At 34.9% G+C, this 26,207-nt stretch overlaps 2 protein-coding genes across 3 annotated transcripts; one reads left to right on the top strand and one right to left on the bottom strand.

The window, feature by feature from the left end:
* The first annotated feature begins 1,820 nt into the window (after positions 1 to 1,820).
* Positions 1,821 to 5,623, top strand: LOC121808647. The gene is made up of 2 exons (XM_042209233.1): positions 1,821 to 1,993; positions 2,485 to 5,623. Exon 2 carries the CDS (start codon positions 2,514 to 2,516, stop codon positions 5,091 to 5,093), a length of 2,580 nt encoding a protein of 859 aa, XP_042065167.1. The 5' UTR covers positions 1,821 to 1,993; positions 2,485 to 2,513; the 3' UTR covers positions 5,094 to 5,623.
* Positions 5,624 to 12,359: 6,736 nt separating this feature from the next.
* Positions 12,360 to 16,589, bottom strand: LOC121810064 (F-box only protein 6-like). 2 transcript variants are annotated; one of them, XM_042210960.1, is made up of 2 exons: positions 16,406 to 16,589; positions 12,360 to 13,713 (listed from the first exon to the last, which is right to left on the bottom strand). In XM_042210960.1, exons 1-2 carry the CDS (start codon positions 16,498 to 16,500, stop codon positions 12,462 to 12,464), a joined length of 1,347 nt encoding a protein of 448 aa, XP_042066894.1. In that variant the 5' UTR covers positions 16,501 to 16,589; the 3' UTR covers positions 12,360 to 12,461. The 2 variants fall into 2 exon arrangements, with proteins under 2 accessions (XP_042066894.1, XP_042066895.1); XM_042210961.1 differs by lacking the exon at positions 16,406 to 16,589 and adding an exon at positions 15,631 to 16,375.
* Positions 16,590 to 26,207: the final 9,618 nt, after the last annotated feature.

The following is a 26,207-nucleotide window of genomic DNA, read 5'->3' as shown; positions in this document are numbered from 1 at the left end:
ATCCCTAGTCGAACCGTTATACTGTTATAAATGTGTATATATATAATTATATAATATATCAAATATTTTTAATTAAGTGAATGATAGAATATATAATATATTAATAGTATATCCCAAAAACATTACACCTCCACCTATAAAAGTTTAGTGAATGATTGAATTTTATTAATTTTTTAATCAATAAATACGATTAAATATATAAATTATACTAGTAGTAAGTTATTGTAAATAAAAAATTTAATATTTATGTATAAAAATAAATAATTTCATAGTATTATTTTCAAAAAGTAATATGGCAAAATAATATTATACACAAAGATATATGAATAAACATAAATTAAAAACATAAATTTAGTAAATACTCCTAGTATATAATGAAATAGTAGTAAACTTTAAGTATAATTAATCACATATTCATAATATACATATATATGTATTATACAAATAATAATAAAACTAGCAGTAGTAAGCGATACATAAATAAAGTGGATGATAATTAAATATCATAATTAGTATTACTAATTAATTTGCTATTAAACACGAATTATTAGTTTATATAGATAAATTATTTCGTGTTTAACATATAAAAATAACTTATGTTCATGTTATTACCAAGAAGTCCTTGTGGTGTGGTGGTAGAATAGTTAAGAAGTTCACCGAGAGGTCTTTAGTTCGATTCCTATCAAGACCGAAATTTTTTTAAAAAATTTTGAAAAGCATTTGAACCGGTTTCCGGTTCCCAGTCAGACCGGTCCTGCCGGCCGGTTTCGGCGGTTCATGGCGGTTAAACATGTCACTGGTTTTATAGAGCTAACCGAACCGGACCACTTACTGGTTCGCGGCCGGTCCGGTCCGGTTTTTAAAACATTGGTTTTTGTCTTATTCAAAATGCTCACAATGTGACGATTCGATTACGATATGTTTTCGCCTTTATACAAATGCTCTTATGTGTGCGTATTGTGAGAATGTACGCACCAAAACTTCCATGTTTATTTAAAAAAATGATCACACGTGTTGCAATTCATTTATGATATGTTTTGATCTTTATTCAGAATGCTCACAAGTGTGACAGTTCATTTATGATATATGCACACAATGAGAATACACGTGCCCGAGTTTTAACCTTTATTTAAAATGCTCGTACGTGTGATAGATCATTCATTGATATGTTTTGTCTTTATTCAAGACACTCGCATATGCGATAATTCATTTATATTTGTATTTATTCAAATGTTCCCATGTGTGTACACCGTGAGGATGCATGTAGTAAATTTTCATATTCGTTTAATATGCTCACACGTGAAATCGTTTACGTGGTGTCCGTGTATTATACATAAGCTTGTTTTACTAAAAACGTCACACAAAATTGTTACGTTAATGTATAGTTTTATATACAGTCTACTAGATTATTTTTTAATAAGTCACGTCATAGCACCTCATTCACTTATTCTAAAGTTATATTGAAATACAGCCTTCTAAATAAGTAACCAATTATGATTCTAAAGTTATTTTGAAACATACCCTTCTAATTAAGCAACTAGTTATAATAATTAAGTAAATTATCATTATACAACTATGAAATAAAACCCTAGCAAATAATAAGAGATACTAAAAATATCTAAATAAAATTATAATCATTATTTTACTCTTAACCACAACTAGCATTATGTTCTCAAGAGTGAAAAGCAAGGCTATCCCATCTTACTAACCATAGTTAAAATTTCAGATACATCTCATGATTAAAAACTAACCATAGTTAGAAATTGCAACAAATGACAAATGCTATAAATTCGTGGAAAAGAAATTGAAGAAAAGTTTAATAAAAGAACAAATTACCTATTCTCTACTGAGATCCTTTCCCCAAAATCCAATCTCGGAGAAGATTTTGGAGCAAAATTCGGAAATCTGAAATTCAAACTCAAGTGATGAAATTCGGCGCTTCAATTCTATAGATACCATACTTGTCTCTATCGCTCTTCCCACAAATTATCCGGTACTGATCACCGATTAGGGTTTTTTTTAATTTTTCCGACGATGATAATGTGATGCTATCTATGTACTGATAATGTTGTTTGAGGTATATTTATTTTATTTTTTTTCGTTTTATTCTGCGGTATGCTATCGATTTCGGTTTGGGCAGCTGAGGAATTAGCTCGTTGTTATTTTTTTGAATTTTGTTTATTGAATGCAGTTGTCTTTGTGTTGTTTGAAGTAATAGTTAGTTTGTTGTGATTCAGGTTTAGGATGGATATGCTAGAATTCTTTAGCTCATGATTTCATTTTTTTTTTCTGGAAATTCTGTTCTAGATGGTTTAGGGTTGAGGTTGGCTTGCTTCTGTTCAATGAATTAACTGTGTTTTAGCTGTTGTTTTTGGTTTCATTTAATTGAGATGATGAGTAGTAATGATGTAGTGCTTTACTATTGAATTACTTTTTTGGGGGATGAGTAGTTGATTTTATGTTCTGTTAACTTGATGATCGTAGAGGGAACGTAGAGTGAGGGGAAGGGGTAGATGGAGTGCAACAGAGATGAGGCCTTGAGAGCGAAGGAAATTTCCGAGAGGATGTTTTTGGCAAGGGACATTAAGGGGGCGAAGAAGTTCGCTCTCAAAGCTCAGAATTTGTATCCTGAACTAGAGGGCATTTCTCAAATGGTGATGACGCTTGAGATCTATATTGCTGCTGAAGAGGAGAAATTGAATGGAGAATCAAATTGGTATGGCGTGCTTGGTTTGACCCCTTTAGCTGATGATGACTCGATAAAGAAACAGTATCGGAAACTGGCTCTTCAGCTTCATCCTGATAAAAACAGGTCTATCGGGGCTGAAGGCGCGTTTCAGTTTATCGCCCAAGCATGGAATTTTTTGTCGGATAAGTCCATGAGGACAGCGTACGACCAGAGGTGCGGTAGGCTATTTCAGCAGAGAAATAAAGGTAAGAATGAGGGTCCTTCGCCAGATGGAACACAAAATGGATTCTACAACTTTGCAAACACTGCTCAAAAGGGTAACAACAGTAAAAGGAATCCTTCAGCTGTTCCTCATCCACCTCGCAAGAAGGAACGCCACACATTTTGGACTGTCTGCCATCGTTGTAAAATGCAATATGAATATCTTAGAATGTATCTCAATCACAACCTTCTCTGTCCCAATTGCCATGAGGCCTACTTTGCAGTTGAAATTGATCCTCCATCTTCTACGAAGAGTTCAAAGATACCTCAGTCGAGCAATTCTCAGCGACGGAAGAGCCAGCAGGCATCTGATGCTTGTAAAAATAACTCAGGTACTCATCACGCAACAGGCAATAATGGCTCCAATCCGAATAATTTCCAGTGGGTCCCTTTTGGTGAGAACGGTGATGGCCCATCTGCTGTTAAAGCTGCTAAAATGGTCCACCAGGCTTATGAGAAAGTCAAACGGGAAAGGCAGAAAGCACAAGCTGCTGCAAGAAAAGAGGAGGCATTGCGACGGAAAAATGTTGGGTCCAAAAGGACAATGGGTGGGGAAGCCTTCAGGAACTCTGAACCTTCCAAGAGAAGAAAAGGGGCAGAAGATTGTGGTGCCAATAAAGACAAAATGAAACAGGCGAACTGCGAAAGTTGCATCTCACAGCAAGTAAATATTTCTGGCTGTAAGCAGGATAATGTTCCGAAATGTGAAAGCAGTCATAATGCCATACGCCATGTTGATGCCAACCGTCTAGTGATGGAGAAGGTTCGTGATGAAATACAAATAAAACTCAAGGAGTGCATCTCAGCTCCTGTGGTGAGGAATGTGACCAGTGAGGATAACCTTATAAATAAGAAACAAAATGAAACTTCAACCAAAGCTGATATTCTTGACCCTCTGAATAGACGGGGTTTCAGGTCTTCGGACTCTTATCCGGATGAGAAAGTTGTTGAACAAATGTGCATCAATGTCCTGGAACCTGATTTCCATGATTTTGATAAGAGCAGAACAGAGAACTGTTTTGGTGCCAACCAAGTTTGGGCTGTGTACGATGATGATGATGGGATGCCCCGGAACTATGCCCTGATTCAGAATGTTATATCTCTAGATCCCTTCAAGGTGACTATAGGCTGGCTCAATTCCACAACCCACAGCAGACTAGGAAAAGGAAGCTGGTTTGTAAGTGGTTTTACGAGTACATATGGGGAGTTTGGAGTCGGCAGACATGAAATTTGTGACTCGGCAAACTGTTTCTCACACAAGGCTAGGTGTACAAAATACTCTTCTAAGACCATTTTAATTTATCCTCGAAAAGGAGATGTTTGGGCTTTGTACAGGAATTGGTCCCCAGAGTGGAATGAGCTCACCGAACACAGATTAATGCTCAAATACGACTTGGTTGAAGTACTTGAAGACTGCGATGAGGAGCTGGGCACAATAGTCATTCCCTTAGTTAAAGTTGCTGGCTTTAAAGCTGTTTTCCATCAGCTTTTCGATCCCAGTGAAATACGAAGGATCCCCAAGGAAGAACTTTCTCGTTTTTCTCACCAGGTCCCTTCCCATTTGCTTACTGGCCAAGAAGGATCGAAGTCACCTAAAGGTTGTCTTGAGTTGGATCCAGCTGCCATTCCTTCTCAATTTCTTCAAGTTATGTTGGACATTGAAACAATTGAGCTAGTGGAGAGTGATGAGGAGATCGAAACAGTGAAGGCAGTTGATTGTGATGAGGAGATCGAAACAGTGAAGGCAGTTGATTGTATTGAGGAGATCAAAACAGTGATGGCTGTTGATTGTGATGAGGAGATCGAAACAGTGAAGGCAGTTGATTGTGATGAGGAGATCAAAACAGTGAAGGCAGTTGATTGTGTTGAGGAGATCGGAACAGTGAAGGCAGTTGATTGTATTGAGGAGATCAAAACAGTGAAGGCAGTTGATTGTGATGAGGAGATCGAAACAGTGAAGGCAGTTGATTGTGATGAGGAGATCAAAACAGTGAAAGCAGTTGATTGTGTTGAGGAGATCGGAACAGTGAAGGCAGTTGATTGTGATGAGGAGATCGAAACAGTGAAGGCATTTGATTGGGATCCTATTACCAGTTCAAATGTGGTAGAAGTTTCAGAAGATGAGAAAATGGAATGTCCTTAGTTTAGTGCATGGTAGAAATCAAGCAATGACCCCGGCAAAAGCTAGACATTTCTAGCTGATTGTTTTATTCGTGTTGGTCATATATTCGATGCAGGAGAATATTTATAGCAAACGAACCAAGGCATAGAGACGCATTAGGATGCTGAAACACATCATGAAGAGCCATGAAAAGTTGCGGATTGATGGTGATTTTCTTGGATCCTTAGCTTTCTTGGTCTTTTTTTGCCATGCCAACACAGTGCTAGAATTGCACGAACTGCGTGGCCTCCTGTTTCGCGACTCAACAGGTATGTAGGCGGGAGCTGTATATACTAGTGGTTGCTAGTCTGAGATTTATGAAGCAACTCTTTTTCATTACTACTATAGTGTTAACATGCCATACCTCTTTTTCTATTTAGATTTTGATCATTTTGTTCAATATTTCATGTTCAAACACCGTTGAAATACTGTGGCTTTGATCTGCAAAGCGAGACTCTTAACTGTATTGACTCTCATTTTTTATAATTTCGTTAAGTTTTAGACTTGATGCATTTTCTTGCTATTTGTGTAGTTTACATTATTGATTGACATAGCATGAAATTAATACCGGCGTAGTTAGTAAAAAAAATACGTGACGTAGTTGTGTAATTCACTATTTTGGATTGAAGTTGTTGAACCATTAACTTTAATAACGTAATTCATATTTTTTTTGGTAATTACCAAAGGTATCCATCGGCGGGCCCAATAGCTATTCTTTGTACCTAATTCATATTGATTGATATTGCATGAAAGTAACATCGACGTAGATTACGAAACAAACACGATTCACTATTTTGGAATGGAGTTGTTAAAAAGCGTATGTTATGGGACTTTAATCCAATGTGATTCATATTGATTGATATTGTATGAAATTAATTCCGGTGTGGCTGTAGAAAAAAAATAAACGGACACAATTGTTTAATCCACTATTTAGGAATGAAGTTGTTCAAATGTATGTTGACTTCAATACTACTTACTTCGTATTGATTGATATTGCATGAAATTAATACTGACGTAGTTGATGAAAAAATACATGAAAATTTGTAAAAGTCGCTATTTTGGAATGAAATTGTTAAGTATTATCTGCCTATCGATTATTGGCTTTTTAGTGTGAAAACAAATCGTATTCTACCAATTTTTAATTGTTCAATATAAAAAACACTACGACAAAATAAAATGACACATTAGTTTTCCAAGTCTAACCCTCAACACATTAGTATTCTACCATTTTTAATTGTTCAATATAAAAAACACTACGACAAAATAAAATGACACATTAGTTTTCCTAGTCTAACCCTCAACCATACTTATCCAAATTTTATTTAGGCCAAGTGATTGTAAATACATTACATTATAACCAAGTTTTAGTTCTACCCATAAATTATAAAGTTGGCTGTGAAATACACAAATTCTGATATTTTTAGAAATTTTCCAAATCTAAATTTTGCCCAGATTAAAATCGATATAACACTAATGTTTTAATATATTGCACGAGTTTAAATATGAATGAAGTACGAGAAATTTGGAAATGATCAAAGTTGTACTCTCGTTTAGACGTGCATGGTTACTACTTTTACTACTTACAATTCCGAATCAAAACCAGAAACCCCGGATAAGAGTGATCGAGAAAAAAGAGTGACCAACAGTACTCATAGGTGCACGTTCGGTTACTATGATTTATTATCATATAATTAAACATTTATAATTAAGGTATGAGATTATTTTGTTGAAAAAAAGTGACTATGACTCATTATCGTATAATTATCCCTATAAGATTAAGTTGTAAGATTAATCTATTAAACTAAATATAATATATATTTAATCATGAAATATAAAGATTAAGTTATAAGATTAATCTATTAAACTAAATATAATACATATTTAATCATGACATATAATCTTTCAAATCAGATGGAGTCCTTATTAAAATAGCAGAAGACTAAATATAAATCAGTACAAAATGTAAATATTAAATACATATAATTTTACTGAATTTCTTGTAAATTTATTCTACTACTATTTGTAACTAGTATCTCACCCGTGCTATGCACGGAACATTGAACTATTTAAAAAATATAATATGGTGGGTAAAATTTATCTAACATAGATAATATTTCTAATTATTTACTAAAGCTTATGCATAAATTGTGGGTAAAATTTATTGGATCTGTAATAAAGAAATTGTGAACACCCGTTGACAAAGTGGGGAAAAAAGTCATATATAGTTCAACAGTAAAACATATTGGTAAATATAAATAAATTACTATAGATTAAATTACAAAACAATAATTTATATGTTCTAACTTCTTTGTAAACAATATTTACAGTAGAAGACACAGTACTATTAAGTTCATCATTCTAAACTAAAATCTTCAATCATGCACGACTTGTAACTCTAGATACAACAACATACAATTGGTTGTGGCTAAAAATAGGTTTTTTTAAAAGTAATCCCACATGCGCAAGAGATTAACCTTGGCTCTTGTTAACTGTTATAGCATATGACACCGACAAAGGAAATTGTCGACGTTGAAATTTGAATGGCAGCGGTTGTGTCAAAAACCCGAATGCAGCGTACTTTGACAACCAAAGAAATTGAGGAAGCCTCAAGCTCTTTGAGCATGGTGTGGAATGGTTCCATGTCGTCAAGCTTTCCTCCTATGGTAAGAGCAAAAATGGTATGCTTGAGTTTTCTATAAGGAAAGTAGGTATGTGTTGATACCCAGCCTTTGAATGACATATTTATAGGCTAAAATATTATGCATCGTAACCCTAGTAAAACCTCCCAATCACTCCACGTTGGCTTGCAAAATATGTGTGTGACAAATGGCTCATTGTTTCACGCCAAAATAACTACCGTTTATTTGGTAATTCATGCATGGCCGGGCGGTTTATTGATGAAATGTAGTGGAAGGCAGTTAATGGGTATAGGAAGAGTCGCAACTCACGAACACGTGATTAATATTTGAGTAAAGGCCAAAATTGGTCCTGAACATATAGCCATTTTACGATTTTGGTCTTAAACATTATCTTTTGGATTTTTTGGTCCTGCACATATGGACATTTGATCATTTTGGTCCTGAACATATGAAAATTTGATCATTTTGGTCCTCCGTCAACATTTTCGTTAAAAACTAACGGTCAACATTATCTTTTGGATTTTTTGGTCCTGCACATATGGACATTTGATCATTTTGGTCCTGCACATATGGAATTTTGATCATTTTGGTCCTCCGTCAACATTTTCGTTAAAAACTAACGGTCAACGGCCGATTTTTGACTAAAACAATAGGTTGAGTCGGGTCGTGTTTGGGTCGGGTTTGGGTTACACGTTAAGAAAAAAAATAATTATTTTTTATTAATTAAAAAATTATAAAACTTTAATTTTTAGTTATTTTTGTTGATTAAAAATATTATAACGACTAAAACATGATGTTATTATACGATTTAAACATGATATTACACGATAAAATAAAAAATTATCAAATTAAAATAATCATTTTTAGTCAAAATAATAAAATTAAAGTATACTAATATTAAATCTATATAATAAAATTAAATAATTAAAAAATTATTTTTAATAAAATCTAAGCATAATATTTTCTTCAAATTCATGAAAAAATTAATTAAAAAATACTATACTTTAATTTTATTAATTAAAAAATATTAATTAAATTTTTAAGAATATTATGCTTAGGTTTTAACGAAAATATTATGCTTAGATTTTAAGAAAATATTATTTTTTTCTTAACGTGTAACCCAAACCCGACCCAAACACGACCCGACCCAACCCATTGTTTTAGTCAAAAATCGGCCGTTGACCGTTAGTTTTTAACGAAAATGTTGACGGAGGACCAAAATGATCAAAATTTCATATGTGCAGGACCAAAATGATCAAATGTCCATATGTGCAGGACCAAAAAATCCAAAAGATAATGTTGACCGTTAGTTTTTAACGGAAATATTGACGGAGGACCAAAATGATCAAATGTCCATATGTGCAGGACCAAAAAATCCAAAAGATAATGTTTAGGACCAAAATCGTAAAATGGCTATATGTTCAGGACCAATTTTGGCCTTTACTCTTAATATTTACTACCAATAATTTATTTAGTAAAAAAACACAGTTTTATTTAAATAATAATGTAGGTCAATGAAAGCTGGTCAACATCTCATCTCCTCATAAATATCCCTAAATTGCTGAATTTGGGAATTTCAAACATGTCAGGAAAGAGATAAATAAATCACATAATCACACAGATCGTTCGCCAAATCTTCCATCGTTTCTCCGGCAATTCTTTCGTTGGATCCTTTTCCAGACACCAGATCTTGCCGTAAAAATGGTAATTATCCTTTTTATTTTGTTATTTCGGTTGAATTGCTGGATTTTCGTCCCTTTTCTCAGTTTCTGTTCGTTATGCTTTATGAACGTATATTTGTTCCATAACGATCTTTGCTTTTTTTATCCTATGGTTTAGTTTCTCTATCGATCAATTTATGTTTCTGTTTTTTGCTATTTTTTCAAGATTTCAATCTAGATCTCTTCGTAGAGGACGGTTGAGGTATGAATTGCTTTAGATCTTTGCTGGAAATCGATTCTTCCGTTTCTGATGTTTTGCGATATTTTTGTATCTAGCTGGAAATCGATTGATGTAATTATGTTTGCATTCCGATAAAGCACCTATTGATCTGTCGCACTGCAGTTAATTTTGGCAAGATTTATATATTTCCGAAAAACAATGATTTGGAAAGTATTTATCCCTATTTTGAAAGAGTATATTTTCGGATAACAATGACTTGAAAAGTATTTTTGCATAATTTAAGGTGAAATGACTGTTTCATAATTTTGATTTGTGGCCTTCATAAATATACAATTAGATTAATGGATCATAAATGCGTATCAGTGTATGATTATTATCTGTGTATATTGTACTCCAATTATGAGAATTCAGATGTGTATTAGACTTAGTGTCAGTTTGTGATTCATCTGTGCACCATAAACATCTTGGAAATATGTGATTATGCAGACAACTTCAAGGAGGCTTGCTGAAAGGAAGGTAGAGAAGTTTGAGAAGAACATCAATAAACGTGGAGCAGTTACTGATTCGAGCGCAAAGAAGGGGAACAACTTAGCTGTTGGCCCAGTCTTGATTGGGTTTTTCATATTTGTCGTCATTGGATCATGTAAGAATGCATTATCATCCCTCACACATAGTTTTACTATTTCGTTGATCTGTGTTGGACTGTTGGTTAATATTTACCTTTGATAGTCTTTTCATACATGTGCTTCATATTTAGCTGTAGCCTAAAAAGAGTTAAATCACGACATTACTGATTTTTCCTGGTCCTTCTTATCGTCTTGCCAACTAGATAATGGTGATTTGGGAAGGAAGGGTCTATATATATGTGTCATCATCCTACTTATGTAGTTGCAGTATTTTGTTGATTCGTGTTGGTTATTAGGAGTATATATTTGCAAGTCTACTTTCTTAGAAAGATAAGAAATAGATCTCAATTACTATCAGCTACTACTATCTACCTACTACAGTAGAGAAAATATGTTAGTACTACTACTTTATGGTAGCCGTGGCCTAAAATGAGTTAATCTCGACATTAATGATCTGTCCTGGTCCTTCTTGCCAACATGGCTGCTAGGTTTCTTTCTCATGAGATACTGGTGATTTTGGAAGGAATGGTCTATTATCTGTCTCATCATCCCACATATGTAGCTGTAATATTTCATTGATCTTTGTCGTCTGGTATAGTATTTACTCTTTCCAGTCTGCTTACTTAGAAAGATAAGAAATATTGATCCCAATCACCATATGCCACTATCGACCTTCTACGACTACAATAGAAAAAATGTGTATGTGCTTTATAGTAGCGTGACCTAAAAAGAGTCAATCTTGACATTATTGAATGGTGACTCTATCATCTAAAGTTGTAATCTATAGACATATCAAAACCTAGGGTAGATTCGACCATTTTGATGATTCGTTATTTATGTGATCACTCTGAATTTTTTGTACCTTTTTTTTTCAGCGCTATTCCAGATAATCAGGACGGCAACGAGTGGAGGCATGGCTTAACTGCACACCATATTTCACATGGACGTCTTGAGAGGTGGCGCTGCAACGGCTCTTCTCAATTGATAGCCTATATTCTGAAATGTGAAACCTTTGTAGCTTTATTATGTGTTTGACTTAAAACTTTGTATAAGTTTTACTTTAATCTTTCATGTGTTTGTTCCTCTTTTACTATATATGTACACTGGGATGTTTACATTCTTTAAAACTCTAATGTGATTACAGTTTACTACTGAATCAAAATATACTCCAAAATGTAGACTATATCAGAATACTCAAACGAGCTGAATTAGACCAAAGTTTTATTTGGGTGTTTACTTTTGGGTCAGTTTTGGTTTTCCAATTGGCAAGATTTGAGTTAAGTGTGTAAAATCAGTCATTAAAGGAAACTTTTGGTAATTAATAGAATTGGAAGTGCTGAATATTTTATAGATTGACGGTGTTTGATTCGTTAGATAATAAGTATGATATTGTGATACAATATACTATGATAAATCAGGATAGACGTTATCTAGCTTTAAATTGGCAATAGGGGTATTTTGAGATACAATATACTAGTACTATGATAATAAATAAATAAAGAGAGATTTACATAAATACATTGTCACAGCCGACGAACAAGAAATAAATAAATATAGCATCTAGTTACAAGCAAAACAAATTCCAAGGAATCTAAAAAATGGAAAAATTTGAATGTATGTTCAACGGATCACAGGCAAAATATTTGTTTTAGTTCACCCTGTCGTCACCTTTGAAATAACGGTTAGTACAATTAGGAACGCTTTTCCCTCAGATCCGTGGCAAGAAAGGGATAATGTGGAACTTCGTGTTGTCAATTATAATTATGAGACTGGTAAACCAATTCGAAAAATTTCTGATATAAATATTCAATTAGTTAGTAGTAATTGTTTAGGAATGAATTGGGACCTAGACAAAGAAAGTTCATCTAGTCAAGAAGCTCGAGTTTCTTTTGTTGAAGGAGGAAAGTTTGATTCAACATTTCCTAAGAATCGATTTGTTAAAATCTACTATTATACTGTTATAGCAGAAAAAAGAATGGCTCAGGATTGTATCAGACTGAACCAATATAAATCAGTTTTTTTCAGAGTGGAAACCATTTTGTAGCCTGTCGTAAGAAAATGGAAACAAGGGGAGGAAGAGGTGCAATAATAACGAGGATGGGATTTGATCCATAATAGTAATATAGTACAACAATTATTTGGTTGGCAGAGGAATCCCACAATCAATGTCTAGAGTTGAAACACTAAGCGATTGCAGTCAAACAAGGGTGAAAAGCAGTGCCGCAGGCAATCCATTGCCTCTTCCGGGTGCGCGGCAACACACAACCGGGGACCTTAAGCCACTCCCGGCTGGCTAGATCATAAGTCACGAGTCGATTCATCTGTTTCGACCTGAGGGATAGCATAAGCAAGCCTTTGTTACCCAGACAAGTCATTCTAACGTGCTTTCCATAAAATTCCAAGCACCATATGTTTGGCATTCTGTCAACCTCCTTCCACAGCAGAGTCATCTTCTGCAACTCCCATATATACACGCATGTCGCTGCATTCTTCGTCAGCAGCCCAACAAGCATGATCCTGCCTCCGCTCTCCGCCAGTGTGTGATCACTCAGGTGAGGAGGGACAGGGATTACGTACTGTTTCCACATCCCGTTGTCCATATCATACGACAGGAGCCCGTCTGGGTCTGACCGCATGAAATACATCGTCCCCTCAACTGAAACCGCCTGAGACCTGAAGTTGAGCGCTAGTGGAAGCTTGATACTCGGGGGCATGCTTCCCGGACGAATCCAAGAGTTCTTTGCAGAGTTGAACACTTCGAAGTCCCCCTCACAACCAACCCAAAGGATCTTATACCCTGAGTTGGGGGAGCCGCCATTCAGCATCATCCCAACAGCTACACGCGACCACACTTTCACAGACCTGGCTGGCAATTCCTTGAATGATCTCGTTAGAGGGTTACACACGTAGAAGCTTCTGTGACCGATGTCAAGGAAGCAGATGAGACCTCCAGCTGATGCCACTGGCAGAACGATTTGTTTGGTTGGCAACGCAGGCACTGTTGGATGGTGCCACTTCTTCAATGAAGGATCATACATTGCTCCTGTATTGACGTTCTCATGGGTGATGGTATAGAACCAACACTTTGTATGCATTACCTCAGCACATTGCTGGGGGAAGCTTTGAGAAGTAAGCAATGAATTCCACTTCTGACAAACTGAACGGAAGCGGAAAAATGCTGGTATGGGAAGTCTTGCTATTACAGCTTCGAAGAGGTCCTCTGGAAAATCTTTCCAGATATGATTTTCCATGATTTCATTTGAGCTCGCAGTGGAAGTTGCTTTTCCACGACTATGCTCCTTTCTAGCTTTCTTTGAGGGTGGAGGTTTGCCCGGTTCAAGCATTTTTAGATTTTCAGATTTACCAGCAGTCATTATTATGTTGTAAAAACTGTCTTCCAAAGAGCTACTAGATTCAAGATTCAAGAAACACCATCTGCAAAATATCAAAGGTATAATTAGATTCTAAACTTGGCTACGTAGCAAGAGAAAAGTTCATAAATACTAAAAAGCACAATCAAACCGAGTTACGAAAAAATGCAGGCGACCAATAAGGGAAGTAATGTGGTTTAGAAAAGTGAGTCAAAAATCAATTTAATTCATATACCACAAGAGACAAGTTCATAAATACTAAAAAGCCCAATCAAACTGAGGTACAAAAAAAATGCAGCTGATCAATAACGGAAGTGAAGTGGTCTAGAAATGTGAATCAATTTAATTCACATACCACAAATATGCAATAGTATCAGATCCCTTACTGCCAGAAATATGTGTTCTTGTTAGCAAAACATATGTGAACAAATAAATCAGGGGTAAACTAACTGGAAGAATTGGTACACAGGATAATTATCAATGACGTCAAAGGAACATAAAATAAGATGAAGTTGACAAGCAAACTACGACTGAATTATAGATCCCTCATATTTTCTTAACAGTGTTCGCTCAGAAATTGCATGAAAAAATATGTCTATGCAGAAGAATCACATCTTCAAACAAGCCACACTGGCCGAGCTTTTAGACCATTGCAATAAACAATTGGATTATCACATAGAAAAATTTATTTATCCAGAATCATGCCAACATTTGGAAAACTAGCAATGATTGCATTATAACCAAAGCTTCAAATTCTTTCAAGGAAAAGTCTTGGAACTAGAGAGATCAAAAGAATCTCTGCCAAAGTATTCAAATAGATCACAATGCATACCAGTAGGTAGTAAGCAGTTAAATCGTTCAACACGCATTTGATCTTTGGTTTGAAAAGATAAGATAAGATGCAAGTTTCATGAGGTCTATGATCTGGGTTATGTTATTGTGACTAACTTGATGGCGTGACTTTTTTTGTTTTTTGCAAGAAGCATATGGCTAATATCAAATGCGGTTACTAAGCTGCTCGAAAAGTCAGTATGCAGTGACCTGGAAAAAATGGTATTATCTCATTTAAAAGGGGCTTAAAACATAAAACAAACAAACAAAGGTGAATTACATCCAACTATCTTGTGATGGTAGCCTAATGGAGAAATGAAGTACTTGAATCCATGAGACTCCTAACTTCTAGCTTTTTCAACAAGGTGTATCACAAATAATTAAATATAGACCAGAAGGACCAGGAGAACACAAAAAATTGTGTCCAACTTTCTAAAAACTACAGCCAAAAGGTGCAAATAAACTTAGTTTAGGTTAAAAAACAAGTATGCCCATGAAACTATTGATGGCATAAGCATAGGCCAACATACAGTTTGTAAGAGCTTTAACATAACACTTGCCCCTAAATTGCAATCTCCAACCAATTCATAGCAGATTTCATGCTCTTCCCCTTTCTATGAATGCGTAAGCTGCCATAAAATTTCATGAATGCATCACAGAAAAAAGGGTAGAAGTGAAAAAGCATACACCCTCCGTAAACACGCGCACACACATAAAGATATCATATGAAAAGTTAGAAGCGAAAAAGGGTACAATCATAATATTCATAAACCACATGTTGTTTTCCATGCAATACAAGTCCCTACCTCCAACCTTAAATGACCATTTTAGAAATATGAAAAGATAGCACCTAATTTAGTGTTAAGTGAATGGAATGTGGAACGCCACGGTAAATGGTGGAAGTAGAAGAGGCTACTAGAATATGTAAGAAATCCAATGACAAATAATTAAATGCATGAGCTGATGAGCATCAACAATCTGAGATTTGATATTATTGCCCAATTCTAGTGACAAAAAAACGACAAGGAGCCATCTCTGTTATATTCATCAATCTACACAATTAATGACAACATCCATTGCTCGTTTATGTGATATTAATGGTATCAAAATCATTAGACGTCACCTTACTTGCACATATGAAATATATTACCTAAAAGATTTCATAATGCAGAAGGAGAGTTTCCAGAGCCGAGATTTCAATTTTAATCTTCCATCAATACCATACCACAACAAATAAACTGCAACTGAAGGGAGAAATAGGCAAAAAGAACGCAATCACATAGCACCAAAGCACAAATTTTCACTCGGATTAGGACGATACATACCTAGATGCACACACTGGTCAAACAAAACAAATATTAGCTAGCACAAACAACTACGAAGGTCACTCATGAAGTCTACAAATGAAAATTGAAAGCCAAAAATGTAGTAAAACTCAATACTCCATACAAAAAACTTTCTGGAAATGGCAACAAAGTTCTTCTGAAAGTCTGAAACGCCAAAAGAATATAACATAAAGGATACCAAAAAGCAACAATACAATACTCACGAATTTTACCAATTCTTCTTCCAATTAATCGAATCAGAAGCAATTTTATCCAGTGCAAAGCAAAGCAAATCAAGTATTGCAACCATAGATTTCAGCTTCAAATACTCAGAACTCCACAACACACACACTGTATTAAATCAAATTTTCCACGCCAAAGCAGCAGAACGAATGAATCAGAAGCTAGAGAGAGAAACGTAAAATAGCATAAAAATCCCTTTCCACTTAAGCAAGTAAACATTTACAAGGCAAAAAATCCGTCACCTAGTCCAAAAACAGAGACAGAAACGAAAACAAATCTTCGCATGAGCAACGAAACATCCAGAAATCAAATCGATTCGCAGCAAAATCAAACGGAAAATGAGAAATAGAGAGAGACCTGAGGGGTTGAAGCTGAATAGAGTGATTGGAAGGGGGAGGAGAACCATAGAGTTCCAAAATAAGCTGCCGTAACATGCCCACCCCTTCCATCATTCACTCCATAACTACTCTTCGACTCTCTCTCTCCGCTTTCTCTCTCTATATCTAAAGGTTGTATGTATATGCATGTTGCGAGGGAGGGGGGAGGGATTGGTGTTGTGTTGTGCTGTTTTGTTGCTTAATTGTTATTGTTTTATTGTAGCCAATGCCGTATTTACACGTCACCACCCCATACTTTCGATGAGTAATATTGACCGTACGCCAACATTTCTCTTTTTTTTTCTTCACTCCCACTCGATTGCTATTTTTCTTCCCTAAATTGTCCCTACGATATTATTTTTTTCCTTTTACTTTTGTAATTTCACCGCCGTAAATAGAAATAAAATAGTGGTGGATTATTCTAAATTCCTTTTGTTAGAGCTTGAAATAGTTAAGTTTGATAACATGTGATACTAATCCATTTTTTCCTTTCACTTTTACATTACATAATAAACTATTCATTTATCAGAATTCCAGAACTTCAACTGTTCTCATGTTATTTTATTTTTAACTTTTTAAAACAACCCAAATGCATTTTTGCCGAAGTGTGTTGTTTCAGATTTTTAATTTAATTTTTAAATGGTTTTGCATTGAAACATAAAAATCAATTCTCCATTTCTAAATTTTCTTTATAAGTAATGTAAAAATAATAATTAACTTTTGATTTTTATATAATTTATAAAATTAATGATGCCATTGACCTTTTAAAAATAATAAAATCAAAATAAATGCATAAAAACAAAACAACTCATACTAATGTGCACTAAATAAGAGCGACTCATAAATGATACTCCCTCTGTTCCATAGTAATGGAGACGTTTCTTTTCGGCACGGAGATTAAGAAAAATTGTGTTAGGTGAGTTAAGTAAATGGAGAATAAAGTGGAAAATGAAAAAGGTTGAGAGATAAAGAGAGAAAAAAGTAAGAGAGAGTAAAGTAGATGTGGAAAATGTGTTGACTTTTACTAAAATGAAAGTTACTCTATTACTATGGAACGTACCAAAATGTCAAAATGACTCTATTACTATGGAACGGAGGGGGTGCCAATATAAGATGCACCATGTAGCATAACATAAATAAATAGGCATCTTTTGAGTGGTGATAGTTATCATATGAAATCATCTTATACCTCTCATTCTTTTTACTGGGGGTTAAAAACATGTGAAATTTAATCTTTAGACTTTCTTCTACAAAGATAGCATATTTGGTGTCCTAAATCATAATATTGGTTGCAACAAATCAGCTCTCCCCCCACTTCCAAAAGCTTTTCATAATCTTATGCATAAAATTTTGAAATCGTTTGTTTTTATCTAGCATGTGACAAAGATTAAAGGAGAAGAAAAGATATATCTTTACCAATAAAAGGTAGCAAGTACTTGGTACATTGATAGTTTGGTAAGAATTTCAATCAAGTAATGAACCCACATGTCATAAATATGTATGAATAGTAAATTGTAAAACTCAATTTCACCCAATAGTACTAGTAATACTTTATTTTAGATGTTTTATGTTTAGGAGAAGTGATGATAAACAAACAATAAAGGTCCGTTGGTTTATAGATTTGATTATGATATTCGTTTCCTACACGAACTATGATCATATGTTTATTTCGACATAACAAATTATTTGCAATACAATGAATTAGTACAACTTAGATAATGTCAAGGTTGTTTAGATAGTCTTCAAGGAGGTAATTGAGGTCTTAGGTTCAAATCTCGGCAATGGTAGTATATGAGTTTAGTCTATTAAGATGGCTCCTTGTGCACACCAGGTATAAGACTGCTTTCTTGAGAAACAGTCTGAGATTTACTCATTATTACTGTGTTGGATCAATATGTGAGGATCTAAAGGTGGGAATTCACATTCTTGAGAAATAGTCTGAGATTTACTCTTAATTATTGTGTTGGATCAGTATGTGAGGATCTGAAGGCGGGAATTCACACTCTTTAGTACAAGTACAATATAAATAATTAAATGCAAATTTACAATTACAAAATCGTCACCATACAAAGTTATCCCAAAACCACAATTATTAATTATAAGTCATATCCCTAAACTATATAAGGATGTATTAATATCCTAAGTCATTTTTAACTCTATAAAAAGTTGTAGTATTTCACAGCTGCTGAAATTATCCTCTCTTTTAATAAAAAAAAATCAACTCTATTAAATCGAAGGGTATATGAGGAATTAGGAAAGTAAGAATTTGTCCAAGGAAGACCAACGGAACCAATTCACTAAGCATATAATCTGACGGCTTAAATTGCATCACCGCTACCTTCTTTTCATTTATTTTTTTCGAGTATTTTTTGTTTTTATGTGTTTCAACTTTTATACTTTAGTGCAATCATTGTGATTATGAAAACTGGGTTATACATATATTGGTGAGTTTAGAATTTCAAAGTTAGATTATACATATTCGAACAAATAAAATGACACACTGAATTTAAAATAACTCCTAAAGCAAATCGTGACATAGAGCTATAACCCTTAAATTAGAGTACCCATGTTATCAGAAAATAAAAATAGGTTGGAATGTGAAAATTTTAACTAATTTACTCTAATATTATTGTGATACATATACATAAATACTTACATACATTATCAAAGTAATCATTATGGTACGTATATTTAATTTGATTTCGCATTTTTGCTGCAAGAAATGTGATTATTTTTGTAGAAAGTAAGGTAGAGCTATGAATCCCCATGAAGAAATAATAAATTATTTTATAAGAATGATTCATGATGAATTTCGGCATTTTACACATAAAGCAATGTGGTTGCAAAGGTTAGTTCCATCATTTGCTTGGGTGTAAAGAATTTCCCATCAAACCCCAATATGGATGGAGGGTGAATGAGGTGGCATTTAAGTTACAAAGTTTTATTATTATAACTTTTTTATTAGTTTTCTTCCTCAAATTTTCTAGATTATCAAAACTACATTTGCTTACATGATACTATAAAGATAAATTATTACTAAATCTTTATTCATATTCCTCAATGTTTCGAAAATTCTTCTAATTTTAGGGGTTTCGAAAATCGCCATCTCCTCCTTCCTTGGACACCGCCTCACTGTCCAACTCTGTCGGTGTTCTCATGGTCGTCAGTTTTCAATATATCAATTAGTGTTTTTTATTTTATTCATATAAATCCATAATTAAATTGCCTATTTATATTTTAATACAATTTTATGGATACCAAAGTTATTGGTTGAAGGTTTTGCGTTAGCTAAAAGTTTCGAGGACTCTCGCAAATGTGAATAATTAGTAGTATTTTGATTTGGTAAAGTACCAAACATTTTTTATGCATATGAATAATATAATAATAATGAGTATAAAAACAAGCAAGAAAATGTCTCAATCTAATGATGATCCATTACACGCTTTCTATATGTAGAGATGATAACACGCCTATACTGTATAATTATAATCAATTATGGAATTGGTTTAATTGTTAGTATTCCTTAAAATGATTATACAACTACGCACTAGTTCAACTTGCGTTATTAGGGCACCGCAGCGCGTCTCGTTGCGGGCTCTATCTCGTCTCGGAGAGACGAGACCGCATCGAGACAGCGTTGCGGGCTCCGTCTCGTCCCCAGCCCGTCCCCATCTCGTCCCTTGTCTCGCCGCGGAGGGAAGTCTCGCGAGACAGCTCGCCACGCATGTTGGCGACGTGACGAGCTCTGGTTCATCCGTGATGCCCACTCGCCGGCCAACGAGAGAGCGTTGTTTTTATCCGGAATTTTTTTTAAAAAAAAATCAGGAAAAATTCGAAAATTAAAAAAAATCCCAAAAAATATACTAGCCGTTTTTGCAAATTTTTTATTTTTTTATTTTTTTAAGCCCCCAATCACTTCTATAAATATCAAATCATTCCCACAAATTAATCCACCATAAAAAAACTCTATATTCTCACTCAAACACTCTACATTCTTCATCTCAAAACATTATTCTTTTCCCAAATTTAATCCATTCATGGATCTATTTGAGCAAATGCGTCGAATAATGGAAGAATCGCTAGAAGAAGATCGACGTAGGGAGGAGGAGGAAGCCGCGCCGCCTCAAAGGCGATCCCGGATTTACATCCATCGTAACCGGGAGGAAGCCGCCGCAAGGTTGGTACGCGATTACTTCTGTGAGAGCCCAGTATGGGGAGAGACCTACTTCTGTGAGAACCTTCTTTAAGTTTTAAATTATGTATTTTTTAAATTATGTATTTTTTATTTTTTTAGGATTCTATTAATATGGTTTTTTATTTTTTAGAATTTTAAGTTGTAATTTTATTTTATTTAATGAAGTGTGTTTTTATTAATTGAATTTGTTAGAAATAAAAATAAAAAATGAAATTGAATGAATAGTTAAAGGATGAGATGGTTAAGAGACGGTTAAGAGATGGAGGGATGCAGGTGTTGTCTCTTAGTTAAGAAATAGGGTGAAAAGTACAGTGTGGTCCATGAATAGTGAAGAGATGGGATGGTTAAGAGACGGATAAGAGACATGAATGCGGATGACCTTATTCTGTTTGTTCCCTTTGGAAAAAGAAAAGAGAAAATGAAAGTGTGTTCTACCACATTCAAATGATCAAGCGCTATATTGCAAGGACAATTATTTATTATAAAAATACTATTTTAAATGTACTTTGATATATCATTTATATTATTATTTGATACTCCCTCCATTCCATAATAATGGAGGCGTTTCTTTTCGGCACAGAGATTAAGAAAAATTGTGTTAGGTGAGTTAAGTAAATGGAGAATAAAGTGGAAAATGAAAAAGATAGAGAGATGACGAGATAATAAAGTAGGTGGGGAGAAATGTGTTGATTTTTACTAAAAAGGGAAATGAGTCTATTAATATGGAACGTACAAAAATAGCAAAATGACTCTATTATTATGGAACGGATGGGGGAGTAGGTAATAAAAACACGGCAACAAATAATAAGTTTATTAGTATTGCTAATTTCACAGGATGGATGACTTCAAGAAATCCGAACAAAGATCAATATGTTCAATAAGAAGGTATGACTACCTGGAACAAAGGAGGATTTTTGAATTTCTAAGAGCGTCCACTATAATGTGGACGCGGCTATAGCCGCGAGCGGGGCGGAAGCGGGGCGGTAGGCGCGGCTATTATAGTGGAGGGGGTGTCCGCCGCGAGGGTGGACGCGGCTGGTGGGGGGGAGGGCGGCGGACGAGGCTTCGCCGCGAGTGGGGCGAGGACGCGGCGGGGTGGCTATAGCCGCGCCTATAGGCGCGGCGCCTATAGTGCCACGAAGATTAGCCGCGGCGGTTGCGATTAGCCGCATGGTTTGAATTTTTTTTTTTTTCGTTTTTCATATCTATATAAATACCACTCTCCCTCCTCCCCCACTCCCATTTTCACAACATCCATACACCCTCTACAAAATGCACCGAGGAGACGACGAATCACCCGACACTGATTGAAACTAAAAAATATTTAAAAATGAAAATTGATTATAAAATTTTGGGGCTATTGGAGTTGTCCACTATAGTGGCGGAAATAGAATTTTGAGGCTATGAACAAAAAATTGGGGCTATGGACAAAAAACTGGGGCGGGGCTATTGGGCGTGTCCACCTTATAGTGGACACCCTAAGCTGGGAGATTGAGAAGAACGACTTTTATAACATATTGGTAATTGGGTCAAAGGCCGGTGTCTACAGAAGCTACCAAGAGGTAGGTTAAGTAGATACCAAGTTTTCTAAGGTGTTTGCTACTTTATTTTTACCATCATGATAACTTGTTTAGAGCATCCACAACGGTTGTATTACGCTGTCCGCTCGTCCTTGCCATTGGCAAGGACACGCCTGTCCGCCGCTGCGCTGTTGTCGCTGGCACGGACGTGCTCGTAGCTAAGAGCACGTCCATGCCAGCGAGCAGGGCGACGTGACGCGTTTCTATTGGACGTTGACATTTTTTTTCTTTTTTTTAAAATCGAAAATAATACCCAAAATTAAAAAAATATATATTTTCGGATTCTAAAAAATATAGCCGTTTTATTACCATTTTTTGAATTTTTTAAAAAAAATTAATCCCAAAATTATCTATAAATACACACATTCATCATTCATTTGGACGAAATTCGGCCACTTATGAATTTAATTATGTAATTTTTAATTTTTAAGACTTTAATTATGAAATTTTTAATTTTTAAGATTTTAATTATATAATTTTTAATTTTTTAGTAATTAGTAATAGTATTTTGGGTATTTTTAATGAATTTTAATATTGTGGAAATGTTTTTATTTAAATTGAATAATAGAATGGTAGGACCCTTGTGCTCGTCCTTGCGGAAGAACACGGATGTGGGTGTTGTGCTCTTGCCATAGAGCAGGCAGAAAAAGTGGGTCTAGGCCCACATCCATGCTCGTTAGTAAGAGCACGGATGTGGATGCTCGTACTCTCTCAGTACCCAGTAGTGCTTTCTCAGTATGTGATTCTACTACAACTTGCTTCAGTTTACATTTAGTAATGCAAGTGAGTCTGTTGGTTGAGATTTGTAGTAGGAATCGTTTCTTTTGATATTGTCTTAGCTAATTATTTCACTCACCTAGCTTATAGCTCGAGTATTGGGCAGCCAAATACTCGGGACAAACCTGTTTTATCTAAACATTAAATTGTCGATTTTATGAAAATAATTGTATCCGATTGGAAATAAGTTTTTACTTGGTTTGATTGGTCTGTCTCTTTAAAAAGGTTTCAAGTAGTAGGATTTTTGCAAATTGTTTTTATTTGCTTTCGCCTTTTTTTAGTTCAAAATGTGTTGGGGTGATTATGTGTATGTAATGATTATGTGTGGAGAGAAGAGCTAAAGATGAAAGAAGGGGTGAATAGCTAGGTTAATTAATACAATGATGATGATTTTATTTATTTTGCTTATTTCTTCCCATATCTAAAGAGTGTTGTGAAACAGCAATATCATGGCTGTATACACCATGTTTTTTTTATACTGTTTTTTTAGATCTTAATTTGTAAAATATAGTTTTAAATTTTAGATTTTAAACATTGATTACAATTATTAATTTATGTATAATTACTAAAATAAGCGGAGAATTAATTATATTGATTTAAAGAAATCTAAACTGGGTTTTGAAATAGTAAAGAAAAAGGGTTGTGGGTGGGTAATCATTCACACAATTTCATCTCATCTTTGTGGGGGCCTAAATCAAAATGCATCATACCTCATAATTATTGTGATAATCACATCAACATTAACATATTTGGCCTTAAAATTTAAGCTATGGTAATCATTATTTTACGTGTGCAATTAGTTTGCTGATTTGAATGTTGAATTCAACAACCACTTTTTACAATTGTTTGATCTTTTTATCTTGATTTGAGGCAAGGATTTGCTTTTCTTGTCTAGTAGGTGGAGAGTCTTTTCATGATTACAAACTTCAAATAAAGTGGTCTTTCAAATTTAGGGAAAAAAAGGTTTTTGATGACTTTGATTTTTTTCCTATGATATATTTGACGTGTTATAGTATTTGGCAACTTCTATATAACTAAAATCTTATATTAACCTAACCTTTTTTTATAAGAACTCGGTTTTTTTTCTCTCAATGTGATTTTGAGATCTTATAAATAATGTTGTTTTAATAAATGATTGGATTTATGTGGAGTTGGAGCCTCACTGATTTTACCATCAGTTCATGAAGGCAAGTAACGGTGAATCTAAGATTTTTTTTTTACTTTTTTATTTGGGATTGCAAAATTATTAGATAACACACCAAAATACTTAACCCGTCCCATAAGAGTATGCACTTTTGGTTGAGTATAAGTTTTAACGCACGATTGATGGAGTCAGAGAGAGATAAAAAGAAAAAGTTATCAAAGTATTGTTACCACCTCATTAAAGAGATAAGAGTTTTAAAAATTAGATGTGGGACGAACTAAAAAGAAAATAGTGCATACTCATATGGGACGGAACGAGTATATAAATAGTGCATACTCTCCATCCCAAAAAAATAGACTTCTTTTTACATTTTACTTGGAACTGAGTTCATTTTCTTTCTTTATCCACCATCCATTGCTAGCAATATCAACTGCACTGCCTCTATCTTTCAATACAAACGATGACATTTTTCATTGTGTTCAGCTTCACGAATTATGTTTCTTGAATCGGTCATTCGTCAAAATATACGTGAATCGATGACCCTCTAAATAGGTAGAAAAACGAATCAAAATTATTTTCCCTTTTCACCTGTCATCAAATTAATTGGGCCAACCAAGTTTTTTGTAGAGGAGAACCCTATTCGTTTCTTTCCACCAACCAATATCTAATTCAAAATACTACAAATTCAGGCTTATGATTGAGTTGAAGTATCAAACGGGTCAGCCCAAATTCAGTATATTTCACTGAAAAGCCCCAAGTTTGAATGAATACGGCCCAATGAAAGGGCCCACCTTTGAATAAATGCACAATTAATAGTACTACTTTGACACACTGTTGCATGATAGCAACTACAACTTAATGTGCAATGTTGGTTTAATTCTAACTATTGTGCTTGACTTTTAGAGATGAAATAATTACTACTGTAACATAAGGGGATAATCAAAGAAACAAAAGTTTTACGAAAAAACTCAGTTATTTAGCTACTCCGTATTTTATAATCGAGTTGGTTTCAATTAGATTTGTTTGATACAAATCTTATTTTCTGGGCTTTGCAATTGTTTTGGGCTTTGCTGATAAGGATTCTTGTGAGGAAATCCTTCCATGTGCTCAAGAAATGCCTAAAATAGTGTTTGACTCCAATTTTTTTGGTTAAGATAAAAATAATAGGTTGAGCTAGCCACAAAAACTAGGCTAAAAAAGGAGTTTGGGGGAGAGGTTAGAAAAGGAAGAAGGGTGTAAAGAGGGGGGAATCCTCTTTGGGGACCTATGACCTCCCACAAGAAGATGTGGGCAACCCTAGGCTACTTTCACCCAAAGCAAACACTCTATTGACTCCATATTCATGACTACACCACCATAAATGCATACCTATACTTGATCTAGTCTAATGAACATAAACCAAGCAACCTACGCAGGAATTTGGATAAAAATCTCACAAGGGAGTCTTCAAAATATCATTCATCAAAGTTTGCCAATAAAAGTCTTACAAAATAGTATTTATAGTTAGGGTTGGAATCCCAAGGAAAGGGACACAAAATAAATAAAAATCGGCCAAAACAGTGCTGACGCCCGGCCGGGCGTTTAGAAAACGACAAATCGCCCGATCAGGCAAACTTTCTGTTTCAATTCTTAAAATCGGACAAAAACGCCCGACCGAGCGTTTTTTACATCTCAAAAAGCACGGTCGCGCTTTCTCCCTGGAGTCATCCGCTCTTCAGCGCGCGCTTTTCGTAAATTGGTAATAACTCTCTCCACTGAACTCCGATCGAGGCGTGAAACATACTCACGCGACTCTCTTTCGAAGACGAAGACATTGGTTGCCTTGGAAGAGAATTTGGACGTCATTTGATTTGTCAGATCATTGCTTGAATTAGACCCCAGCTACATCTTAGCTCATTGTCATGACCTTTTCATCCTTCTTGGACCCCAATCTACCCAAGGCTCACGGCGTACGAGTGACTCTTGAGGCTCAGAACTTGTGGTCGTATCATCCTATCCTTCTTTGGAAGGATTTGTCCTCAAATCCGAGCGTTCTTCTTTCCTATCATCCTTGGGAGGCCATCGAGCTTTGTTGAATCCTCAGCGT

This window comes from Salvia splendens, chromosome 6, assembly GCF_004379255.2.
Source record: "Salvia splendens isolate huo1 chromosome 6, SspV2, whole genome shotgun sequence".
Lineage (NCBI taxonomy): Eukaryota > Viridiplantae > Streptophyta > Magnoliopsida > Lamiales > Lamiaceae > Salvia > Salvia splendens.
Note: the sequence above shows the minus strand (reverse complement) of the source record. Positions and strands in the feature narration are given on the sequence as shown.

Excerpts from the sequence above, each read along its gene's own strand:
- LOC121808647 (XM_042209233.1), top strand. The coding sequence starts at position 2,514 with ATGGAGTGCAACAGAGATGAGGCCTTGAGAGCGAAGGAAATTTCCGAG.
- LOC121810064 (XM_042210960.1), bottom strand. The coding sequence starts at position 16,500 with ATGATGGAAGGGGTGGGCATGTTACGGCAGCTTATTTTGGAACTCTAT. Across the intron at positions 13,714-16,405 it reads ATTCAGCTTCAACCCCTCAG|ATGGTGTTTCTTGAATCTTG; the intron begins GTCTCTCTCTAT and ends GATATTTTGCAG.